The sequence below is a fragment of the Python bivittatus genome, unplaced genomic scaffold (genome assembly GCF_059951505.1).
Source record: "Python bivittatus isolate LINGU-HERP-01145 unplaced genomic scaffold, Pbiv_v1 ctg000070_np1212, whole genome shotgun sequence".
NCBI lineage: Eukaryota > Metazoa > Chordata > Lepidosauria > Squamata > Pythonidae > Python > Python bivittatus.
In genome coordinates this window covers 33,439,773-33,463,566 of record NW_028277034.1, presented here as the reverse complement: position 1 = coordinate 33,463,566, position 23,794 = coordinate 33,439,773, and the positions used below count along the sequence as shown (strand labels likewise).

General features: G+C 36.2%; 1 protein-coding gene across 2 annotated transcripts in view; it reads left to right on the top strand.

Moving 5' to 3' along the window:
• The window catches only part of LOC103058896 (bifunctional heparan sulfate N-deacetylase/N-sulfotransferase 3), a 65,366-nt gene extending 47,815 nt beyond the window's left edge, over positions 1–17,551 (top strand). The window contains exons 6-13 of one of the 2 annotated variants that reach the window (XM_088133265.1): positions 7,492–7,674; positions 8,605–8,701; positions 9,523–9,646; positions 11,281–11,455; positions 12,165–12,335; positions 13,850–13,959; positions 16,408–16,510; positions 17,401–17,551. In XM_088133265.1, coding sequence (XP_087989391.1) covers positions 7,492–7,674; positions 8,605–8,701; positions 9,523–9,646; positions 11,281–11,455; positions 12,165–12,335; positions 13,850–13,959; positions 16,408–16,510; positions 17,401–17,520 — 1,083 coding nt within the window. In that variant the 3' untranslated portion in view covers positions 17,521–17,551. The remainder of the gene's footprint in view (positions 1–7,491; positions 7,675–8,604; positions 8,702–9,522; positions 9,647–11,280; positions 11,456–12,164; positions 12,336–13,849; positions 13,960–16,407; positions 16,511–17,400) is intronic. The other variant, XM_088133266.1, reaches the window with a different exon arrangement.
• The last annotated feature ends 6,243 nt before the right edge of the window (positions 17,552–23,794 follow it).

Here is a 23,794-nt window from a genome sequence, read left to right as displayed (position 1 = left end):
GAGGGAATTATTTCAAAGGACCTTTGGGATTTGAATATCATTTTGTTGATATGTTATTAATGTCAGGTTGTGTACTGTTCCATTGTGAAGTATTAATTTAGAATCACAGGTTAAGGTGTTGTCACTGTTACTGAGGTGGTTTTAGCTTTAACCATGGACATTTTTATGTTTATTGTTACTGTGGATGCTTTATTGTACATATTGTATGTGTATCATGGATGTTTTAACTGTTGTAAGGTGCTGTGTTGTAAGGTGTTATGAGTCATAATGAAATTTGCTAAATGAATAATAAACAAATTGCATGTGATAGAGCATTATTATTATCATCATTGCCTCAGATGATGATGAATACCACTGTCATTGTTCCAAATTACTGGATTCTATGGGAAGGCTACTTAACAGGGCATTACCACCACATAAATGTGTATATGATAATTAGGCATTCTAGCCTTTTCTGACTCTGTCCTTTGGTCAACCATGAAAAGGGCACCATCAATTTATTGTAGGAGAAAATTGTCAGTCCAGTCCTGTTCTTTGGCTCTTAGATAAAGATTTCAGTTTGCACCTACCTGTGTCTGCATCTACCTACAACCCTCGTATCATATAGGATGCTGCTACTAGGGATTTGCACAAGGGAAAGCAGTTCTGCTGTTTTGGGGATCTGGACTGAAAAGAGCCTTTAAAAATACTTGTATGTCTTTTTTAATATAATTTTTATTAAAAGAAATTTTACATAAGATTAAAAAACTACGGATACATGAAAGAAAAAGTAGAAAAAGAAAGAAATATGAAAGGAAAAAGGGAAAGATAACAAAAGAAAGAGAGAAAAAGAAAGATATCTAAAGAAGCCACTTTCTATCTTTTTTGCAGCAGTTACAAACATAGTAATTACCATTTCCATCCTCCCAAATTACATACTGTGGTTCCCTTCTTCCCATAAACAAACCTTTTTAATCAATAAATCCTGAAATTTATTTTTCATTTTTCATTCATTTTTATCTGTTTTCAGCAAAAAAGTAAAGGGTTTTCAGTGTTTTATAAAGGTAATTGTTGTTCCCTCCTTAAAAATACTTGTATGTCCTTGTAAGAATTAGCTGTATCAAATAAGTTTGTGAAAGGGATTATCTATGTATATTTATCAGTAGGTATATTTAGTAGCTGTGAGGTTACCCTAATACCTTAGAGTTGGGAGTGGGGCAATGCAGTTGCAAACAGCCCTTTTTTAATGTCAGGCACTGAGCGCAGCGTTTTCTGTTATCCATCTTAAAAAATGAATTCCTGTCACCAATTTAGGCAAATATATTCAAGCATAGGTAGAAGACTAATTCATTATTCTGTCACTTTGTAAGTCTAATGGAGCAAGAGCAGCTGCTGCTAAGTCTCTGAATACCTGAGATGGAGCTCTTTTGAGTAATAGGATGGCAATATCAGGGACTCTACACAGTGTACACAATGCAAAATTAATTGGAAAATAGATGGTCTGAAAGTTAAACATACCCTTGTGGCCTGTAAACATTTGTTCTGCATCTAAAATAACTTTGTTATATTTAATTGAACGGATTTTTGCTTCCAGCACCTGAATGAATCGTTAAACACCAATTATTTCATTTAAAAAAAAAAAAATACCTCACAGGGCTGTATGACATTACTTCTGCTCTTAGTGCACATTAAAAAAAAAACATGTGAGATGACTCTAATGCCACAATTAGGCTCAGGACAAAAAAATATTTCAGGAAGAGGTTGAACAGCTTGAGAATATGCTGGTGGAATAGCTTGAAGCCAATTTAACTTTGTCCCTCCACAGTCTCCTAGAGCTGACTTACTTCATTTAATTAGTGATAGCTCTTCTTTTTAAAAAGGGAATTATCACTACCAATGTTTCACAACCCTGAATGCAGTATAAGATAAATTAGTATCGGCCAATCTTCTTTTATTAATTTTCAAAGTTCAGTTGCAAACATTCAGGCAAGAATGTTATATATTTTTCATATTTCCTTTAATATTGCTTTAGAATCCAAAGACACCATAACCATGTACGAATAACCTCTTTTAAAAAACAGTACAGTATTTGGCTGGTGTGGGTCTTCCGGGCTGTGTGGCCGTGTTCTGGAAGTTTTGTTTCCTACCGTTTCGCCAGCACCTGTGACCGGCATCTTCAGAGTGCAGGAGCACAGACAGGAGCAGTTCTCCAGAGCTCTCTCCTGGGCACAGAGAGAACTGCTCCTGTCTGTGCTCCTGCACTCTGAAGATGCCGGTCACAGGTGCTGGCGAAACGGTAGGAAACAAAACTTCCAGAACACGGCCACACAGCCCGGAAGACCCACACCAGCCATCGTATGCCGGCCGTGAAAGCCTTCGACAATACAGTACAGTATTTGCCTACGGATTAGTTTACAATGTAGTCTTCATGGGACTGCCCTTGAAAAGTGTTTAAAAACTGTTCTTAATGCAATAGGCTGGTCCAATTGTTCTCCAGTGTATACATTTCAGACCACATTTTATCCATCTGGTGTCAAGTGTATAATTTGCACGTTAGTTTTAGGCCCATATTAAGGTGCTCGGGGCCTAGGATATCTGAAAAACTCCTTTCCGCCATATGAATTTGTTGATAGGTGTCATGTAGGATCATCTTTGCATAGCACCTCCAACTAGAATTCCTCACAGTGGAGGTGAAATTAGCTCCATCCTTGATGATTATGGTGATTTATTGGATTTATAGTATATGGCTGTCCATCTCACATAAAGCGATTCTAGGCAGTTAAAACAATAAAAACATCATTATGTAAAACAAAATACAAAAATAAAAACACATCAGAAGAAAAATGGCCACCAATCAACAATGCATTCATATAACTAATGAGTTCAACCACCTTCTGACCCATGCCTGAGAGTTAAGCCTGGTTTTAATGGCTTTGAAGAAAAGCAAGGTTGGACCTAGTCTAACTAAGAATGGTGCTCCAAAGGGCAGTGCTGCTACAGAGAAGGCATGCTTCCTGGGTCCCGCCAAGTGATACTCGTTAATCAACAGGACTTGGAGCATTCCCCTTCTGCAAGATCTCATTGGAAAAAAGTTGGAAAAAAGCAGTCCCTCAAATATCCTGGCTCCATGCCATGAAGGGCTTTACAGGTAGCAACCAGCACCTTGAATTGCCCTCAGAAGTCTATTGGGAGCCAGTGCAACTCATGAAGCCATAATCATTCATACTATTGCATTCTGGACCAACTGAAGCTTTCTCAAGTTCTTCGAGAGCAGGCCCACATAGAGTACATTGCAGTAATCCACACGGGAGGTGACGAAAGCATGAGTCACTATCTACCTCCTGATCCAGGAATGGGTGCATGCTCTTTAGATGGTATTTATAAAATAGTGGGAAAAAAATTGTTCCGTTAATCTTTTAATGAGAAATTTAGCCTTATGCACATTAGCTGATTTCACACATTGCACTAAGAATGCTTTGTTTAAACATGTTTGTCAAAGAAGCCTTAGTGGCCTGGTTCACCCAAAGAATGATTCACTTTGTGGATCTACTGAATTTGAGGTGGTCACCAGATTGATTGATTGATTGATTGATTGATTGATTACCATAGGTACTTCTGTGCTGTTTCAATCAAGTCAGCCTAAATAAATAACAATACAATCTACTAATGTCAAGGACAATCTAGTAAGTCAGAGACATTAATCCCATTCTAGTTCTGTAAAATCATAATAAATTATAGCCCCATATACCTCCTAGGTATCAAATTATCACATCCTTATCACCAAATGTCTGCTCGAATAACCATCTTTTTAACAACTTACTGAATATTAATAGTGAGGATGCCTTCTTATCTGTAAGGGTAACTGGTTCCACAGGAGGGCAGCTCTCATGGAAAATGCTTATCTTCAAGTTGTCTCCTGCCACATCTCACAGAGATGATGATTCTTAACAAGTGCTCTCTACTGGCACAATTTGGGTGGGCAGATTGTACTTCAAGCAAGTAGGTATCTCATAGAGATCAACATCTTAAGCCATATGGGACCTTATATGTTATTATCAGCACCTTGAATTTCACCCAAAGACAAACTGGTAACTAACACAGTTTAGTGACATATTGGGTATATGAACCACCACATTCTGCACCATCTGCAGTTTCCAGGTGGTATTCAGGTGCAATCCTAGGTACAGCAAAATACAGTAGTTCAATCATGAGGTAACAAGGTTATGAGTAACTGTCATCAGGTCCTCCTGCTCCAGGAATGACACAACCAGCACACCAGCCAAAACTGGGCAAAGTCAGTCGCAACCACAGCCTCCAGTTACTGATCTAGTCCAAAAAGACCCCTCAAATTATGAATCTGAGGAGGGAGAAGAACACTACCAGAACTAAAGTTGGAACTATTCCAGAACAGTTGGTTTTTGAATCAGCAGCCAATTTGTTCAGGTTGAGCTTCAACCTGTTCCTCAGCATCCAAACCCTTACCAGATATGAAGATTTCTACTATATGTCCAATTCAATCTGGAGTAGAGTTGTTTAACTGGGTATCATCAGTGAACTGTTGATGCCATACATCAAACCACTGGATGACCTCCCCCAATGACCTCATGTAGATATTAAATAAAATGGGGAGAAAGCTCTTCCTCCTCCCATACACATACTAACTGGATCAGCCTACTCAGGAAGGAGTGGAACCACTGCAAAATTCCCAGTCTTTGCAGACAGTTCATAAAGATTTCATGGTTGGTGGTACTGAAGGCCTCAGAGAAATGCAACAGGACTAATAGAGTTATACTTCCCCATCTAAGACCTGGCAGAAGTTATTGATGAGAGTAAACAATACAATTTATGTCCTATGTCCAGGACTGAATCTTGACTCCAAGGGAGTCACAGTAATCTACTTTCCTCAGAGCCCTTGATAATGGTTGCCCTATCACCTTCTTAATAATCTTCCCCAAAACTGAGAGATTAGAGACTGAGCAAGAGTTATCCAACACCACTGGATCTAAGGTTGGTCCTTGAGAAGCCAATGTACTGGGTCCACTTCAGGATCTCTGGCATCTCTGCCTCCTACAGCAAGGCATTCATCATTGTCCACCCAATTCCAGCTCCCTTTCCCATTCTTGGCCACTCATACAAGCCAGCTAAGAGAGAGATCTAGCTGTCAGTGACAGAGCTAATGTCACCAAGGATTCTCTCCACTTCCTCAGGAGTAATAGATATATCCATACATGCTCCATTCCACTGAATGGAGGCTGTGCAGCAACAGGGCTTTATGGTTTGTTTTAGTTTCTGCGTACTTGGCATGAACCCAGAAAGACTGCTAAAGCAAATCTAATGTGCCATTGTCAGCCTACATGTTTTTTTAGCTTTACATTTTCATCACAAAGTAAAAGCTGGGTAAAACTTCTGTTACTTCCAAGGTTCAGAATGCATAATGACCCAAAAGGAGACCTTCTGCCATTTCAATTTTGTGGTATAAGAAACCAGGCATGCTGGCAAGAAGTCAAGACAAAATGATTATATGGCTTACAAAGGAGATGATGTGAAATAGAAAATTGGAAAACTCTGCTACTGTTGCTCTGAAAAAGGCAAAAGTTGAGAACTAGTTACCACTGGCTTGCCAGGGACCACACGGAATTCTAAGATCTTATTTAAAACATTTTCTTCTTTAATTGTCTTTATTTCTAGAGAGAATAAAGGACCGCTAGCATTCAAATTTATTTTGGAGAAAGGAAAAAAGAGAATAAATATATTTTAATGTAAACATAAAATAAATAAGCAGGCTGAAATGCTGTCACTTTTTAAAAGCTGACAGGTTTAAAGAGTGGCAAGGTTAGCAGAATTTATTCAGTCCTGACTTTTGTTTTATAGAATAGAAAAGAAGTGATACAGGCAATCAATGTGCAGTTGAAAGAGACATTTTATTATGAAGAATTGGATAGAACATATTGTCTACTGGCAGGATAGAAGTTTTGTTCTGTTTGGGAGAGCAGCTTTGTGAAAATAAATTCTCCATATCTAGGACTGACATACCTTTCCCCTTTAATGCAATTCTGGGTATAAGTGAAAGGGACGAAAGGGCTTGGAATCCACCCAATTCAAAATTACTTTTCATCTGTCCTGATAGATCCCCTTCTGCCCAAAAAAGTTACAGTCTCCCCATAACTAAAGCACAAACAGGAAAGAAGCAATATCAGTGTGACCAATTCAAAAGTGTCATATATGTGGAATAACATGTTTTGCCTAAAAGGAAAATTATTTCTTTTCAACATACCTATAAGTGTGGCATTCAGTTGAGGGATTGCGTCCTCTTCATCATTTGAGAGTAAGTAAGGGTTTACTCACAAGCCAGGCTGGGGAATTCTGGGAATTGAAATCCACACCTCTTAAGGTTGCCACATTTGAACAACACTGTGTCTGAGAACAAGAACTGTGGAGACAAAACATAAGTCTTAAGGTTATTGCTTCCCTAAATCTATTTTTATTGTTGCCCAGTTCTTTGGAAGCCCTCCCTGCAAAATTGAGGGCCCCAATGTCTTTTTGAATGGGTTTTATCATTAGTTAATTTTGATTAATAATTCGTTTTACTTCCTTTTATTAGTTTTGTTACTTTAATTTAAATGTCTTGATTTTACACTTGCTTTATTGTTAACCACTTAGATACTTTGGTGGTTGATGGTATACTAAATCAATAATATTGGGGGAGAGGATTTTTTGTTTTAGATTTTTTTATCCCACCTTCCTTATCTTTATAAATAACTCAAGGCGGCAAACATACTTGATGCTCCTCCCTCCTCCTATTTTCCCACAACAACCACCCTGTGAAGTGAGTTGGGCTGAGAGAGAGTAACTGGGCCAAAGTCACCCAGCCAGCTTTCATGCCTAAGGTGGGACTCGAACTCACCCTCCTGCTTTCTAGCCTGATGCCTTAACCACTATTACTATTCCTACAGTGGCAATAATAACAACAATAGATGATAAATGACTCAGGACTCAAATACTTTAAAAACTGCTTCCTCGGGTGCTGCCAATGATTCAATCAGCTGAATCAGCTGATGGTCAAAATGGTAAAATGGCTTGCAGAATTCAGGGTAAAAGCCTCTTTTTTTATGGATGAAATAATGGTTGGCTTCCCACACTGTCCCACTTTAAGTATTAGGTGAAGACATTCATGTTCAGATGGACCTTGGAAGAATTAGACTGCCTTTAAAATGAATTCTTCTTAAGTACTCCCATGTTTTACTGTTTATTATTTAGTTTATTGTTTGGATTTATATTTATTGAATATTTTTAATATTTGTTGTGCATCCTTCTGGGCTCCTTCAGATAATTAGAATAATGATGTCATCCATGATATTTGAGCTGATTGATCACCAATACCTGTAAGTGTAAGTAATAGGAAAAAACTTAATGCTTTATTCTTGTGTATGCATTTTAAAAGGACAAATCTCATTCTCCATGTTACTTCACTGCCATCTAGTGATAGAATAAAATGTGCCTTTTGTCTTCAAGATCAGTATCTTTATGACTCACCTGTCTAATTATGGGAATGACCGATTGGGTTTATACACCTTTGTCAGTCTGGCCAATTTTGTTCAGAGTTGGACCAACCTGAAGCTGCAGACGCTACCTCCACTTCAGTTGGCTCACAAGTATTTTGAGCTATTTCCTGAGCAAAAGGACCCACTCTGGCAGGTAAGACATGCACTGCAAGAGTACTGTAATTTTACCTGTTGTAAAATTTAAATTTAATATATGTAATCAAATACTATTGCAGAAAAGAATATACTTGTGTACATGGTAAAGAATGAGGTTATTTTATTTATTTATTTATTTGTTTATTTCTATTAATGGCTAGTTGCTGTATGTAGATGCAATTTTTGACTGATGGCTGAATATAAAAAACACAATAGTATATCATAGTCAAAATAAGAAACAATTTGTTGTACACAAATTGAAGGGTCTTTGAACTAGAGAAGGCTTCATGAATAAAGAAGAATAAAGAAGATTTCACTATAAAAGAAAGTAAAAGGAACTACTAGAATGTGTTACTTCAGTCTTCTAAAATGTACATACTCCAGGAACTTTGGCATTGCTCCTTGTAGAATACCAAGCCAACCTGGTCAGAAATGGGAGTTCTAACATATCTGGAAAGGGCCAGTTTACAGAAGGCAAAGATATCAAAATAACATACTATATCATATATCTTTTTGTTGAAATTACTCCCAAATACTTTTTCTAAACCAAAGCTTTAAATATTAGATTTTAATATTTAATATCTTAAATATTAAGAAAGAAAGCATCATGTAACTCAGTGGGATATTCCTGAATAATCATATAAGATTATGCCATAAATTATTTTAGGATCACAATAGAAATAAGGCATGGACTATAATTAGATTAGAATAAGATAAAACTACATTTTAATTGTAAGGGAGATTCATATTCCCAATAGCAATATTCATCTTTTTAAAATTTTTCATAGATTAATAAGTGGAGACTTATTTTTCACTAGATGGATTTGCCTTCTGTCTTTTCTCCAGTACAGCGAAACACTTGATTAGCATAGACTAGTGGTAAAAAAATTCAAAAGCTAATAATAGATTGCTTTACCCCTCAATTTAGAATCCTTGTGATGACAAACGACATAGAGATATCTGGTCTAAAGAAAAAACTTGTGATCGTTTACCAAAATTCCTGGTTATTGGACCACAAAAAACTGGTAAGAACTTCTATACAGGGTGTACACTGCAGCCAATAAACCAGAAATACAGAAACATGGCCTGGGGCCACAAGCCAATATCCTTTTTGAGGTTTTCATAACTCCATCCCCCAAAACCAGTAGGGCCAAAATGATTGGGCTTTTTTTTTTTTTCATTTTTGAAATTGGCATGGCGGTAGCAAATCCCCAATAGATTCCCTAATGGATCCTGAAACTCTAATGGATCCTGGCCATGTCCTCTTTGGGGTGTGGTTTTTGACATGCTTGGTATGGTCCTTTAAATAATAGCCATGGCTGCTACCTGCTCCTCCAGCAGGAGCTATGAGTCTAGGAGGACCTCCAAATTGTGCACCAGCTCAGCCAGGGGGGTCCCACCCCATCCAGAGTCAAAGATGACATATCACTAGGGCCTGGGGGGGGGGCAAAAACCCAAAGCTACTCCACCTTGTCAGGGTTAAGTGTTGTCTTTTTGTTCTTATGCTTAACCCAAATGTCTACCTGTAGTGATTTTACAATGTTTTAGGGGAAAAAGAACATTTTTAAAGCAATGTATCTTGATTTTTTTTCCATTCAGATGCTGTTTGAATAAATTTCAGCTCAGCATCTGTCAAAGAAAACTTACTTTTGATCGTTAAAGAAGGCCTTACATGCATGTTTATTTTTCCTTTAAAAATATTTTGTTTTACGTTTTGTTTTATTTGCTAGTGTAAGTAGGATGATGTTTGCTAAAAAGGTGTTATTTAATCCTACATAAAATATGGATCTGATTGACGGAATGCAGAAGTTTCATCTCAATTCTTGGACTGTTATTCTTTTTGCAGGCACAACAGCTTTATATTTGTTCCTGATTATGCATCCTTCCATCATTAGTAACTCCCCCAGCCCCAAAACCTTTGAGGAGGTACAGTTCTTTAATAGAAATAACTACCACAAGGGGATTGATTGGTAAGATGGGCTAACAGTATAAATTTAAATCATTCTATATTGTGCACAATACAAAAATACATGCCATATCTAATGTGTGTATATGCAACTTAGTATGGACTTTTACAGTTCTTCTAAAAATTGTGTGCATATATATATAGTCCTCAGCTGCAAGTACAGTTCTTGCTGTTTCTGCTTGGAAATTAGAAAATAGTTGTGTATATACAATGGATTGCATTAATTGTGCAAGGAATCAAAAATTAATTAAAAAGTCAGCCACATATTATTGTGCTGGAAATGCAAATATATTTCTATAAAAATAATAAAACAAGTTTTTATTTACTGAAGCAATATACTGTATTGAAATAACAAAAACTCTGCTATATTTTTGTGTAGAGATTTCTAAACATTTCCACAATTTCAAAAAATCTTTTCTATATGTACTGCAGTATATAGTATTAAGACTTCATGGATCAACATCCCACTTCTTTTCGGATGGACCTACTTGAAGCTAGCTTAACTAACCCACTTCTTCCTCCTCCACTCTGAAAACTTCCACACTTCCCCTATTCAAAATTTTGTCCACTGAATTCAGTGAGCTTATTTGCTGGAAAGTGGATACTGGATTACAGCTTAACAGTATTTTAAACGAGTTACTACTTTATTTATAACAAGTCCAGTAACATAATGGGCTAAGTCGTTTTTCTGCAAGTCCCATAAAATGACTGGATTCTTTGTAAAGATTCCCCGGTGTATGAACTTCACACTAGGTTCTGTCCAGTGTCTTCTATTTAAGTAATTGTACATGTTGACAGATGTTCTAGCACCCTGAAGAAAGGAAACCATTCTACATTTTTAGAGTGAATGAAGTCAAGTAGTTTTACTTTTGGGCAAAAAAAACAAAACAAAAAAAAACTTATTATAAAGTTCATCTGTTAGGCAAATTAATGTCGTTAAATATAAAATGCCCAACTGCTTAATGAGATCTATGAGCTGCAACCACGGACAAATATGTACAGATCATATAGTTGATAGCACTTTATACCACTAAGGTGGAAAATAGAAAGTGTTGCTGAAAAAGAAAACAAATGTTGATATTTTCAAATGTTCATTTTGACGACAAATTCTATATCATGGACTCTAACTTTTAACAAGGATAGTTGTAAAGACAACATGTAGTACTGTATGTGAATCAATATGGCCAGAGCACTGAAAGCAAATGGAAATTTTAGTTGTATCAGTTCACAGCTATTATATATGTTGTTTACTCCAACCGGATTTGACAGTCAAAGGTCAAAGTTCCAAGCAGATTTTTATTTTCTGATGCAAAACCTCTTGCCATTTCTTTGTCATAAACACGTCAGAGTTACTGCTGTTCTGGGCCAGTTTAAATGTAACCCAAACCGAAACACATCAAAATCTCCTCTTCTAAAAGTTAACTTATGATGTAATGCTTTCTATTTAGAAAATACAATTAGGCAGAGAACTACAATGTTAAAAATCACTTGACAATTGCGTGTGTGTGTGTATATTGGTTTCACATATATACAATGTAGCAAATATATAATTAGTTTTGCTAGAAAAATAGCTTTAATGTGCCCAGCATAACTTCCTTTCTATATAAGTACTGAACTAATTTGCTTTATATTTTGTAGGTATATGGAATTATTTCCTACACCTTCCAATGTAACTACTGACTTTCTCTTTGAGAAGAGTGCCAACTATTTTCATTCTGAAGAAGCCCCTAAACGAGCAGCTTCTTTAATTCCTAAGGCAAAAATCATCACTATTCTCATTGATCCCTCAGATCGAGCATACTCCTGGTATCAGGTAGAAATTTTAAGAATGAATGCAAATTCTAGATGTACATATGATAAATTGTAATGGTTTGCTTCCATTATCCATTACATGTCTTAATTATAGTCTGAAGTATAAAGCATTATTGAGAAGTCCATAATTGGTAGACTTAGAAGAGATTAGCTATCAATGAAAGCTTTTTGAGCCCTTCTTTAATTGTAATTCAGATGTTTATTGGGGAATGAGACTACTCGCCATCTCACTGTGTACTGACTGCTACAACTTAAGAATGAGCATGTGCCCAGCAATCAGAAGACAACAGTTTTTTCATTAACAGGAGTCAAGACAAAGCTTCATTACTAAGCTTCATTACTAAGATAGAAAACGTAATTATGTCATTTTGCTAAGATTCTGTCAAACAATAAAATGTCTTATCAAATGAGATAGCCAAATTGTTACTTTTAAAAGCATTCACACAATTACAGTATATTAGTGTTGCATTTTATATACTGTTGCTTCTGTCTTCTTTTATACTGGTTAATCTGTATATAACCGTGTTAGTATTAAAGCCAGCAATATGCTTGCTTTGTATTTGGCCTTGAATCAAAGAGGTATAATAGCTGGTGGAAGGAGAATACTGAGAAATGAAAGAGCAGTTATATATTCTGAATTTCTTCTGGCTAAACAGTATTAAGACTTTAACTTTGCTTTACAGTTGCCATCTTTCAATTTTGTTTTTCAGCATCAGAGGTCTCACAAGGACCCGGCTGCTTTAAAATTTACATTTTATCAAGTAATCACTGCAGGACATCATGCTTCATCAGAGCTTAAGGTTCTGCAGAAAAAATGTCTGATACCAGGATGGTATGCCACTCACATAGGAAGATGGTTAGCATATTTTCCACCTTATCAGGTAAACAGTAGTGCATTTTGAAACTATTCAAAATCTGATGGGTGGGCAGCATTGTTAGTGCTCACAAGTTTTTTGTTTGTTTTTCTGGGCTAAAAGCATGTGATGTTACTGCAAAATCATTTATGTTCCTTGCCTGCCAACATAAATTCACCTGCAAACTGCTCTATCAGAGATTGGGGAGCATTAAGGGGTGCCAACATTTCAGGGGTTGCAGGTGGCCTAAAGATTGCCCACCCATGCTGTATCCATTTGAATATTCCCTTTGTTTCAGTTATTCATTCAATACTATTATGTGGAATATTGCTCTTCATGAATTTGCATATGAATGTAGATCTTCCAAAACTTGAATAGTATGTCCTTGTGCAACTTGTACATTCCTTGGCATTACAGGCTGAAATAATTTTTCTTCTTTCTTTTTTAAAAACTGCTTTTCTAATCCCTTTGAGATCCTAGGTGTTTCAGGCAGGCCCAGCTTAATGAGGTTTCATGCTATAGGCCACTACTAGCAGTTCTTCATTGCTATCACCTTACAGCTTCCACCTAAGATAATGCAGTGGTACCTCGGGTTACGAACGCCTCTGTTAATGAACTTTTCGGGTTACGACCAGCTCCGGCCATAAAAATTTACCTCGGTTTGCGAACTCTGCCTCAGGTTACGAACCGGATCCGCGGCCATTTTCCCTGCTGCTACACGGTCGCGGCTTCCTGTGGGCGAGATCACGGTAGCAATCTCACCGAGACGTTCGGTGAGGCTTGTGGTGTGTTTTGTGGCGTTTGGAAGGTTTTTGGTGTGCTTGTCAGCATGGCTCCAAAGAAAATGCAGAGCAGGCTTGGCAAGAATAATTTGCTTCGGGTTGCGACCAATTCGGGTTGCAACCAGAGTCACGGAACGGATTAAGTTCGTAACCCGAGGTACCACTGTATCTGGTTCACAGAGTACATATCGCACTGTCAACTAGTGTAGACCTGAAAATGATGCTTGGTCTCTCAGCTGTTCCAAATCTTCAGCATAGTTGTTTTAAATACTAGACATAGCTGCTCAGTCATGGTGATAGAGCAAATAAAGTACGTTACATGCCCAGAGAACTGAGTTTCCATTATGCTTATGTCAATAAGTGTCCCCTCAATGATTGATATTCTGAAAATGATATATAAGCATATTTTTTATAGTTTGCTATTTTGAAAGCTGCATATAATTGCATTTTTCAAGGCAAATCACATTCAATTTCCTACTGATCAATTTAGTTTCTCTGGATACCTCATCTTTATTTCTCAGTCACCACTGGTGAATCAAGCAGTTTCCAATGTAGCTCGATTTTATATTTAATTAATGGAACTTCAAATCATTAAAAGTGATGATAAATATGAATGGATTTAAAACTTATCCACGTAGCACATCTCTTCTTTTTAAAAACTGCTCTTCCCATATGTGAAAAAATGAGTTTCAAGTTGATGTATATAAGATCTTGAATGCAGCATTGATTGTTGATTTTATTTCTCTCTTTCTTTTGCAGTTACTAATTATCGATGGACAGCAGTTGAGAAATGACCCGGCTATAGTAATGGATGAAGTGCAGAAGTTTCTGGGAGTTACTCCTCATTATAATTATTCAGAAGCTCTAACGTGAGTTTATTTATTGATTTAACATACTATAAATGATTAAATAGTACAGAATAAATTATTCTGAGAACAAAGCAATTCATACAATTGTAACTTGGCTTGATAAATCAAAATATGCATAAATCTTTTATCTCTACTTAAATTCATATAAACTATGTTTGAACCAGGTAGTCTATAATTAATACTTATTTGTCAAAGCTAAGAAATTGGGGATATAAGATTTGGAAGAAATTTGAAACTACAGTTAGAAATGTTCTGTTTTACTTGTGGTTTCTACAAAAGGAATAATAAAAGAGCAATATACATGGACACATGCCTTGGTCAAATTTCATATGTAAAAGCCAGAGTATAATTGTTCTTGGGGAATGTTTTTTTAGGGGGAATGTTAAATGTATGACTTTTTGAAAAAAGGGTGTTTTTTGTTGTTTTTTAACATACTTGAAAAGTATATTATTAATTTGATAATATCAGAATTTTCTTTTGGGATTTTCTTAAGTACTACTCCACTAATTCACAAGAACACCAGCAATTATCCACCACCACTGGAGAGGACTTTCCATAAATCTTTCTTTAAAAATGCATATAATGAACCATTTCAGAGTGGGCAGAAGCAGAGACAAAGAAAGGACTGCATCCAGTAAATTGGTTCTGCCTTTTAAACTGGCAAATAGAATTATATGCCTTTTTTCCACCCTTTGCTCAGCAGCAAAAGATTTGCCATCCAAAAGCAAGAAGAACCAAAGCTGCTTTTCTTTTTCTTTGGTAGAATGACACAATACTAATGTCAGTCATATGGCATCCACTGGGTCTGCAATAAATAATGGCACGCACAGACCATTTGAACTTAAAACATTTATTCACTTGCCCTTAAAATGAGATTGATAACCTTAGTTTGTGCCTTTGTATGAGATCTCAATATCCATTTTCATAAGAAACTCTCAAAATACTATGGTGTCCATTCCCAGACAGTTCTCTATTTCATGCCTCTGAGTCAATTGTGCTGTTTTTTGGTTTTTTGTAGCATGTATGGCAAAACTGACTTTATCTTCCATGAGATAAAGTTGAGCCTAGGCAAAAGAGAGAATGGAAAGTTCTAGTCAGCTTTCAGATTCTTTCACATCAGAGCTCTTGACCTGAAATGCTGAGAATCATTCCCAGCTGCATTTAATTCAAGTGCATGTATTTCTTTTCTGTGCAAAATGATTTGTTAAATTGTTTCCATTTAAAACAACTTGTTTTTTTTCAAATGCTCTTGTATCATTCCAGTAAACTTACTTTCTGAATTACCTTAGCCTTGGATATTCTTCTTTCAGCTTATAAACTAGCAAATAAGAATCTTTGCTGAAACCAATAGCACCCAATCTTGGCACAAGTATATCACAAAAATAATCTATACTATGAAGTACTGCAATCCTAGAACACACAGCAGTGTACTAAGCATTCTAGTGCTATATTTGTGAGGAGGTATTTGCCCCTCAGTTATTCAGTATGGACACATATAAGCACAGCTCAAATCAAGTAGTGGGGGAGGTCTGTCTGTATGAAAGCCAATGGTCTTCTGATTCCTTTCCAGAAATGTGCTGATTGTTGTCTTAGTACAATATCCAAATCAATCCAATATATGATATCAATTCCCATGTTGGTCTCAAGCAAATGTATCATGATGATCATTGATCTATATTATGCATAGATATGAATGTTATGATCATTTTTATGTGTCATAACCTGTAAATTATAAATTGGAAGACAGAAGTATATAAGACTAATCCATATGTGTGTCTTCTAATTCTTTACAGTCTAATTTTCTTGACTTGGAAAATCCTGGGAATTGATAACATGGTCTGTCTTCTGTGCGCCAAACTTTATGATGCAGAAATTTTTTAATGGTTGTATATATTCTCTATAACTCTGTTATACTGAGCCAAATTGGAGGAATAATTTAGAGTGAGTCAGATTATCAATCTGCCTAGCCCAGTATTGTTGCCATTAACTGGCAACAACTTTCAGGCAAAAGTTTTTCCATTCTAGTCCTGGAGATTCCAGAGACTAAACCTGAAATATAAAAAGCATGTGCTCTGTCAATAAGATGTAGATTTTTCTTGTATTTTGTCTCATTTGGCTTCTCTTTTAAGTGGTAGTCTTTTTCCTGCTGTTCTACTTCCCAGGTGTGGGGAAAACAGCTGATACCAGGACAATGAAGAAGACAGGCAACAATTTTCTTGCTCTTCTGTCAAATATAAGTTGGACCTCTATAAAAATGATGAATGAGGAGCAGTAGCAATGTCCTCTTTGTAGGTGAATCACTGGCTTCCAGTCATGTTAATTCCATTTGGAGGTCAACCTACAGTAGTTTCAAGGTTATGCAGACAAGGCAATAAAAAGGGATGACTATTATTTGCCTAATTAGAAAATGAAAGCATTTATTCGGTTTAAATGCAGTATATGTTTCAGGTTTGACTCACACAAAGGTTTTTGGTGTCAACTTCTGGAAGAAGGAAAAACAAAATGTCTTGGAAAGAGCAAAGGCAGAAAATACCCTCCAATGGACTCTGAGGTAAACCCTTTTTTCAGATGTACAACTGATAAAGTCCAGCACTTTGAAATACAAATACATTTACGGGGAAAAATTTTGCCCTTTAAGTTGCTGGCACTTAAAAATATCATACTCATACTGAATTGTGCCCAATGTGTCATTTTTTATGTCTGTCTATCCATACGGATTGTGGTAAAAATTGCTTATTCTGTGGCAAAAATAATTAATTTTATCTGCTCTTACTTGTTAATCATAAATAACTGCTCCCATTCTGTTGAAGCTGATTGCATCTATATTTATCTTGTGAAAGAATGAAGAAAATGGTACCTCAAGGAAATAGAATCTCATGTACCATGAGTCTGTAAGTTAATAAGCCCTCCAGTAACCCAGAGGATGAAATCATTCGATGTTAAAATATATTAGCTAGACTAGCTGAAAAGTTGTCCTGAGGTTCTTTATTAATTTCATGTATTTATTTCATGTATACCCTGCCACAATCCCACAGGATACTTGACAGATTTAATATGCATTTAATATAGTCCTCATACTAAAGGAGCCCTTTCAAAAATGGGTTAAAAATCCCTGATTAGTTGCTTGGGGAAGGGAATTACTGAGCTTGCAACTCATGCTTCTTCCTGAACAGCTTATCAGTCAAATACAATATTTCAAAAAGGGCTACAAATATTCAGTCCTAGGTACTGGAATGGAAAGGGAAACCCTTAATGTATACTTTCTTATCTGGCTTCCTGGATAAGAATGTCTGTGTTTTCATTAGTCATCTATTAATATTTAGTCCTGAAACTGATTTATAAAAGAATATATTGTTCGGATGCAAATAAGTGAAAAAATAGTACTATACAAAACAACTGCATTATTTCATCAAATAAAATGTCAGCTTTTGTATCCACCAGTGCAGGGTTTTTCTGTCAAGCTACTACAGAGATCACAATGTGGAACTGTCAAAGCTGCTACACAAATTGGGACAACCACTGCCATCGTGGCTGAGACAGGAGTTGCAAAAAGTGAGATAGCACAAGGACATTATGAGAACTCTTCTTCATTTAAAATATGAGCAGTCTTAAAGTTTCTGTTGGGAACTGTTAAAGGAACTGTTGGGAAATATAGCTCTTCAACAGGAAACAAAAGATTGAGATTTGTGTGATATATTAGCAGCTGGATTCTAAAAAATTGTATGCATTTATCTCTGACAATACATGGGATTTCATAACAATTTAAGGATTGATGGAGATAGCACAAAGCTTAATCTATCAGGACCTTGAGCTCTCTCAGAAATATGAAAATATATCATGTAACTCCTACTCAGTGCAATAGGGTTGGTAAATGGATTGTGCCTAGAGACCACTATGTACATGTGGCATCAAATAGCAAGTTTCAAATGTTTGGCTAAAGTTTCAAGAGAAAATCTATATAACTTTCCAAAATTGGAACAAATATTTACATTTTTTACATAGTTTATTCCTATCGCTTTAAGAATATTATGTCTCATATTGATTTTGTAAATTACCGCCTCTCTGCTCAGTTTTCAAATAGTTGGATTAAAATGATGTGTCTTATTTAAGATGACAAAAACATAGCACAAAATGCCAAGCTTACTCCCAGTTTACAGTTCTGATTTCTAAACATGGAACTCAATTTTAAATAATTAAATCTGGAGTAAAAATATGTATATTTTAAAAAGTAAAGGTTTCTCCCAGTTGGCCTAAGTCCTGGGGACAACATCAACACAATATAGAAGCAGTTTGCTATTTCCTTCTTCCAGAACTTCACTTTTTGTGAATCCTCAGTTTAGCTCATGGCTCTGGCATTTTCATGGCTTCCATCTAAGTCTGACTCTGCTTAATTATTGAGATCAGCCAATGAGCAATATTAGTGGGTGAGAATTACCATTACTGGAATATGCATATATGAGAATTCATTTTATCTGTTTGCCCTATCAACAGAATTTATAGAACTGTGGAACCTTCCACCTCCTTAACAGATATGAGATTTCTAGAAGAGATGAAAGGGTGCCTTAATTCTCTGTCCAGTCTGCAATGAGCTTCACAGGTCACTCAGCTGCTATGCTTGTAGAATGTTAATTCAGGGCAAAAACTACATATCTAGTCAAGACCAGGGAAAGTGCTAGATACAGGAGATACCTAGGTCTGCTGTCTCGTGTTCATTCCATTTATCGTTTGGAAGATTTGGGCCTTCAGCAACTGCAGGAGCAATACTGTTTTGTAATGTAAATGATTTGCGTATCAAAACCAAGAATCTATAGGATGCTAATGTGCCCATAAATTCCTCCTTTGACATCAGCCAGGTTTTAAAAATATTGTTGTTATTATTATTATTATTATTATTATTATTATAATAAATTGGAAGCTGGAATGTTATGAAACAAAGTCTCATCCTCCAGCATTATCTTTGTTTCCAAGAATGTCTCTGGACATCAGATGGGCCACATAAGCTGTCTTAGAAAATTGAAGCGGTAGGCACTGCAGTCCAGTGCTTTGTTTGACGTTAGCTCATCTGCTCTGAAAGAGACCACAGGAAAGCTGGGGAAGGGTATAGGAAGCATCTTTTAGAAGAAGGGCTAGAAGAGGTGATGGATACATTGGATATGTTCCCATTTACAAAAATGCTCACATTTCTCAAAATTGCAGTTATGGCTACTACCTGAAAAGACTTCTCAGGCTTGCTAGTTTTTCCCAACATTGTATACTATATCATAAATGCTAAAAATGGGTGTGATAGGCATTAATCAAGTAATCAACCAAGCAGGCCTTTGATTCTGAAATATCTTGTCCTCCCAAAACTCCATTCTCTGCCATACCCACATACTAAGAAAATATTTATATCACAATCTCAAACAAAAACATCCACAGAAAGAAGATAGAAACCAAACATTTTTCTGCCTTCTGCTCTTCCTGGGAAATCATTGGACATATCCATCCTATTGCTAAGCCCTCAGATGACACTGTAAGCTAATAAAACAAATAAAAAATAAATTTAAACAAGTAATATGCTGTTGTTGCTTTCAAAAGCAATATGCAGAGTTTTAATTTTGAACCTGTGATGAAATTTTGGCTAGTATTTAGCACTGACTAATGTTTTAAAAGACTACAAAGAGTAAAATCTAAATACTATTACAATCCAATTTTACCTTACTGACATTTGTCCCATGGTGCTTCAAATCAAATATGGCCAGTATTGGATGAACGTAAGCTAAAATATATACTTGTAATAAGAAAATTGTTCTGTGCTATTTAATTCAGTATAGTTATTTAAATATATAAAATATTGCCCAGCCAAAGTTAACATTTTCTTAGTTCAAATATTCTTGATGGAGGCTTCAAATTGATGTGGGTTGGAAGGTGTCCACAGTTTAGAAAACTCTATGGGCTAGGAAACTTCTTTAGCTTTAGTCCAATTTCCATCAACTAGTTGAAAATGTGCTCTTTAATATGATGCCCAAGATTTCCTACTGCACCTCTGTCATTATTTTTTGTGAACAAATGTAAAGTTGTTCTTGGACATGTATGCAGTGTCCCATTCATTTGTGAAAAGAAATTTTTGCTGAAGAGTGATTCACTTTGTTCTTTACAGAAGCGCAGTAGTTCCTGCGAAAAACTTTTATGTGTTTTTTGTGGTACCTTAGTAATGGTATCTCATTAGCTGAACGTCTGCATAAAACAGAGGGTACATCTAAAAGTGTCTCTTTCAACTGGCACCTTCCAAATATGCAGACCACCTCCAGAGTTCTCATTGTTGGCCAAGCTGGCTGAGAAATTCTGAGAGTTGAATTCAATAAATCTAGAAGTGTGTGAAAGGCTACCCTAAAATATTAAGTTCCTGAAGAGCTGCCCCGCAATATGCAGTGGTTCTGTGGCAGAGGCTTCTCAATAAACACCACAATGTGAGCCGGTATTCTGTAAATTTTGGTCTCAAAGCATTCAGAAAACTGTATCAGCATCCAGAATCTTGCTTAAGTGACAGTTTATACATATGTATGTATGTGGATGTACATATACATACACACAGAGAGAAACAGACACACATACATATCACAAATTCTACATAATTTACAGAATAATATTGAAGTGACTTTGAAAGTTGGCTGTAAAAAACGGGAAAATAAAAATCAGTGTTATGACTATCTGTTAAAGGGAGTCAGATAAAAGGGATAGAAACATGAAAGTTTATCACACACTCCAAGAAAATACATATGTTTCTATTGCAATATTTGCCCAATTCTGCACATGAAAAAACTAATATTAATATATTGTACAGATTATACTTATTATTGCTAAAATGTGAAGCTTCCTCAGGAAGAATAAAATAGATATTTCAGTGTTGATAGATGTAATATTCTTCTCATTCACATTGAATGAAAATTTCTGGAAATGTTTTTCTCAAGTTTTTAAAATAAAATAAAACTGAACATTATTCTGCTAGTAGCATGATTTCTGCAGTGCATCAATAAACTCTGTTAAGAAAACTGATTTAGTATTTAGTAGTGACTTATTCTAATGCAAATTAATTCTTGCATTTGTGGGACTTTAACATCAAGTTACAACATATTCAACAAAGCTGCTCAGGACTTTTCAATATTTCTATGTGGATTACATTACTCTGGGAAGCTCTTTGTTTTAATGCCTTCACTCTTTTTTATTTTCAGAGAGACAATTGTTTAGGTGTGCTAAAGTTACACATCCATTCCATTCCAATAAAGGTCGGCACTCTACAGAATTAAAAGTGACAGGTGAATAACTGGATAAAAGTTATTTTTTTACCCACAACAGTACCAGACATGCTTACACTGAGCAGCATTCATCAGACCAATAGTAATAAACTTGTAGCCCTTCAAGTGTACAATTTGCAGCATCTCTAGAAATCATGAACAGTGATGAGCAATGTCACTATGATTTATGCCCAATATTTAATCCACTTTACGAACGTTCAATGATGTTGGCAGTTCACTTGCAGGAAAGTTATGTTCTTTTTTTGGAAACTTGGGAGAAGACACAAAACTACTGTTTCAAGATGTGGTCCAAAACTTCTAGTTGTACTTCAAGTAGAAAGCCAGAAATGCATTTTCTCATTTTCATGCAGACATATAACATTACATAAAGAGTTTAACTGAATTAGAGTTTAATGCTCTCATCCAAAAAAAAAAAAAAGCTATAGGTTGCATTTGGACTTAAAGCAGATTTAGTGAAATCAGTGACAATTTAGCCATGATTAACTTGTCCTATTGATTTCAGTAGTTCTAAGCATACCAAAGTTGATCCAATTATATGTATGCACATGAGAAATGTTGTCTTGGAATGGTAAAGCATACTTTATGCTTTCGACAGTCAACTGGCGGGTCCCAGGAGAAGACCCTTCTCTGCTGTTGCCCCCACCCTATGGAATACTCTCCCCCGAGAGGTAAGGCAGGGCCCTACCCTCCCAGTTTTCTGGAAGGAATTGAAGACCTGGCTCTGCCAACTTCCGTGGGTCAAGAAGAGATACAACCAACCCTGGGGGTGGCTGGTGCCTTGAAGACCCTCTCTGAGTTTATTAAAACCTAATTAACATCAGCCTCTTGGAAGTAGTATATAGGAATCTTGTTGTAATGTATTTTAATTAGTTAATATTTTATTTTAATTAATATGTATTCTGTTTTACTGTAAACTGCCCAGAGTTGCTCTGCAGTGAGATGGGCAGTGACAAATTTGAAATATAAATAAATAAATAAAAATATAGCCACTGGGATAAATGCTGTTCAGCAATTTTTTGTACAATCTATTACCAATATTCCCATAATGCGTGAAACTGCTCACACTAAATCCTAAGATCTATAATTTAGCCCTACTGTTTAATTACTTTGTACAAAATTTTGTAAACTATGTTCAGCTAGTATGAACATTTTCACTTTACAATAATTATGCGACATTACCTTTTTTAAAAGTTGCACTCTTATACATATATGGAAATAAGTCTCACTAACTTCAGTAAGACTTATGTTTCAGTAAACATGCCTAGAATGTATGGAATATGTTCATCTATTTCCTTTGGCATCTTTCCTGAAGCAGCCAACAATATAAGTAGTAGAGTAGGCACTAAAACATATAGGAAAACAAAGGGAGTGAACTACAAAATGCCTAGAAAATGCTTATTAATAATCTAATGCATTCTGGAGAAAACCCTTTGTGAAATTGAAAAAATACAATTAAAACATTTTATTAAAATACACCATTAGACTTTATGTTGTAAAGCAAATAACTGAATTTGCTAAAAATATTATAAACATTCTAAACCACAGACCTACAATTTGAAGAAAAACAATATCATTTTTCATGTTGTTTAAAAAAATAAGAATTTCCACATAAGAATTTGTTTACATTACATTAAAAAATCATCTAAGATAAAAGTGCTAAAAATTGCAACCTTCTTTTTTCTGTGCACTTACTGTTTTCCATCCATCTATCTGAAAATAGTTCTACAGTTCTTAAGCTCTGAAAAAAAAACCTTGTTTTTTAACATTGTGTCCTCATTAAAAAAAAGAAAAAAAACATGCATCTGTTCTTGGTTTACCTGGTAAGTTTTATCACTCATGCTCGCTACAACAGCCCACTAGTCTTATACTCTGTATCAGGGGTCGGGAACCTTTTTGTCTGAGAGAGCCATGAACGCCACATATTTTAAAATGTAATTCCGTGAGAGCCATACAATATGTTTAAAACTAAATACAAGTAAATGTGTGCATTTTATGTAAGACCAACACTTTTAAAGTACAATAAGTCTCTGAATTCTTTTTAATAACGTTGTTATGCTGTTGCTAACCAATGATGAATAAAGTACTTCTTACCATTAATGCGACTTCTGGTGCTGCATGGTTTTGCTGATGGCTTTGTAGTCTGGTTAGCTCTAGCTGACTGAGGTGAGGATACCACCCCAGGTAGTGGTCCGTGGGGCAGGGCAGAGGTAATGAAGGCAGGGTAGCCAATTGCGGGTGTAGCTGGTGGGATGGGCCCTTACAGGCCACAAAGGAGGTTAGGCCCAAGCCGGGGGCTCAATTTTCGGCCACTGGTGGAAAGTGGCACTGTGCCTGAAATATGTCTCGTACCTTGTTGGGGCCACAAACAGGGGGCCAGCCCAAGATGAGGACTCACCCAACAGAGCAGGGGCAGCAGAAGCAGGATGCAAAGCGGTGCACCTGGATCGCATTCATGTGGGCCGACAGGAGCTAGGCCGAATCCGGGGCCTCGATTTGCGGCTGCCTGTGGAGGACGATGCGGCTCCAGGCCCATTCGGCCG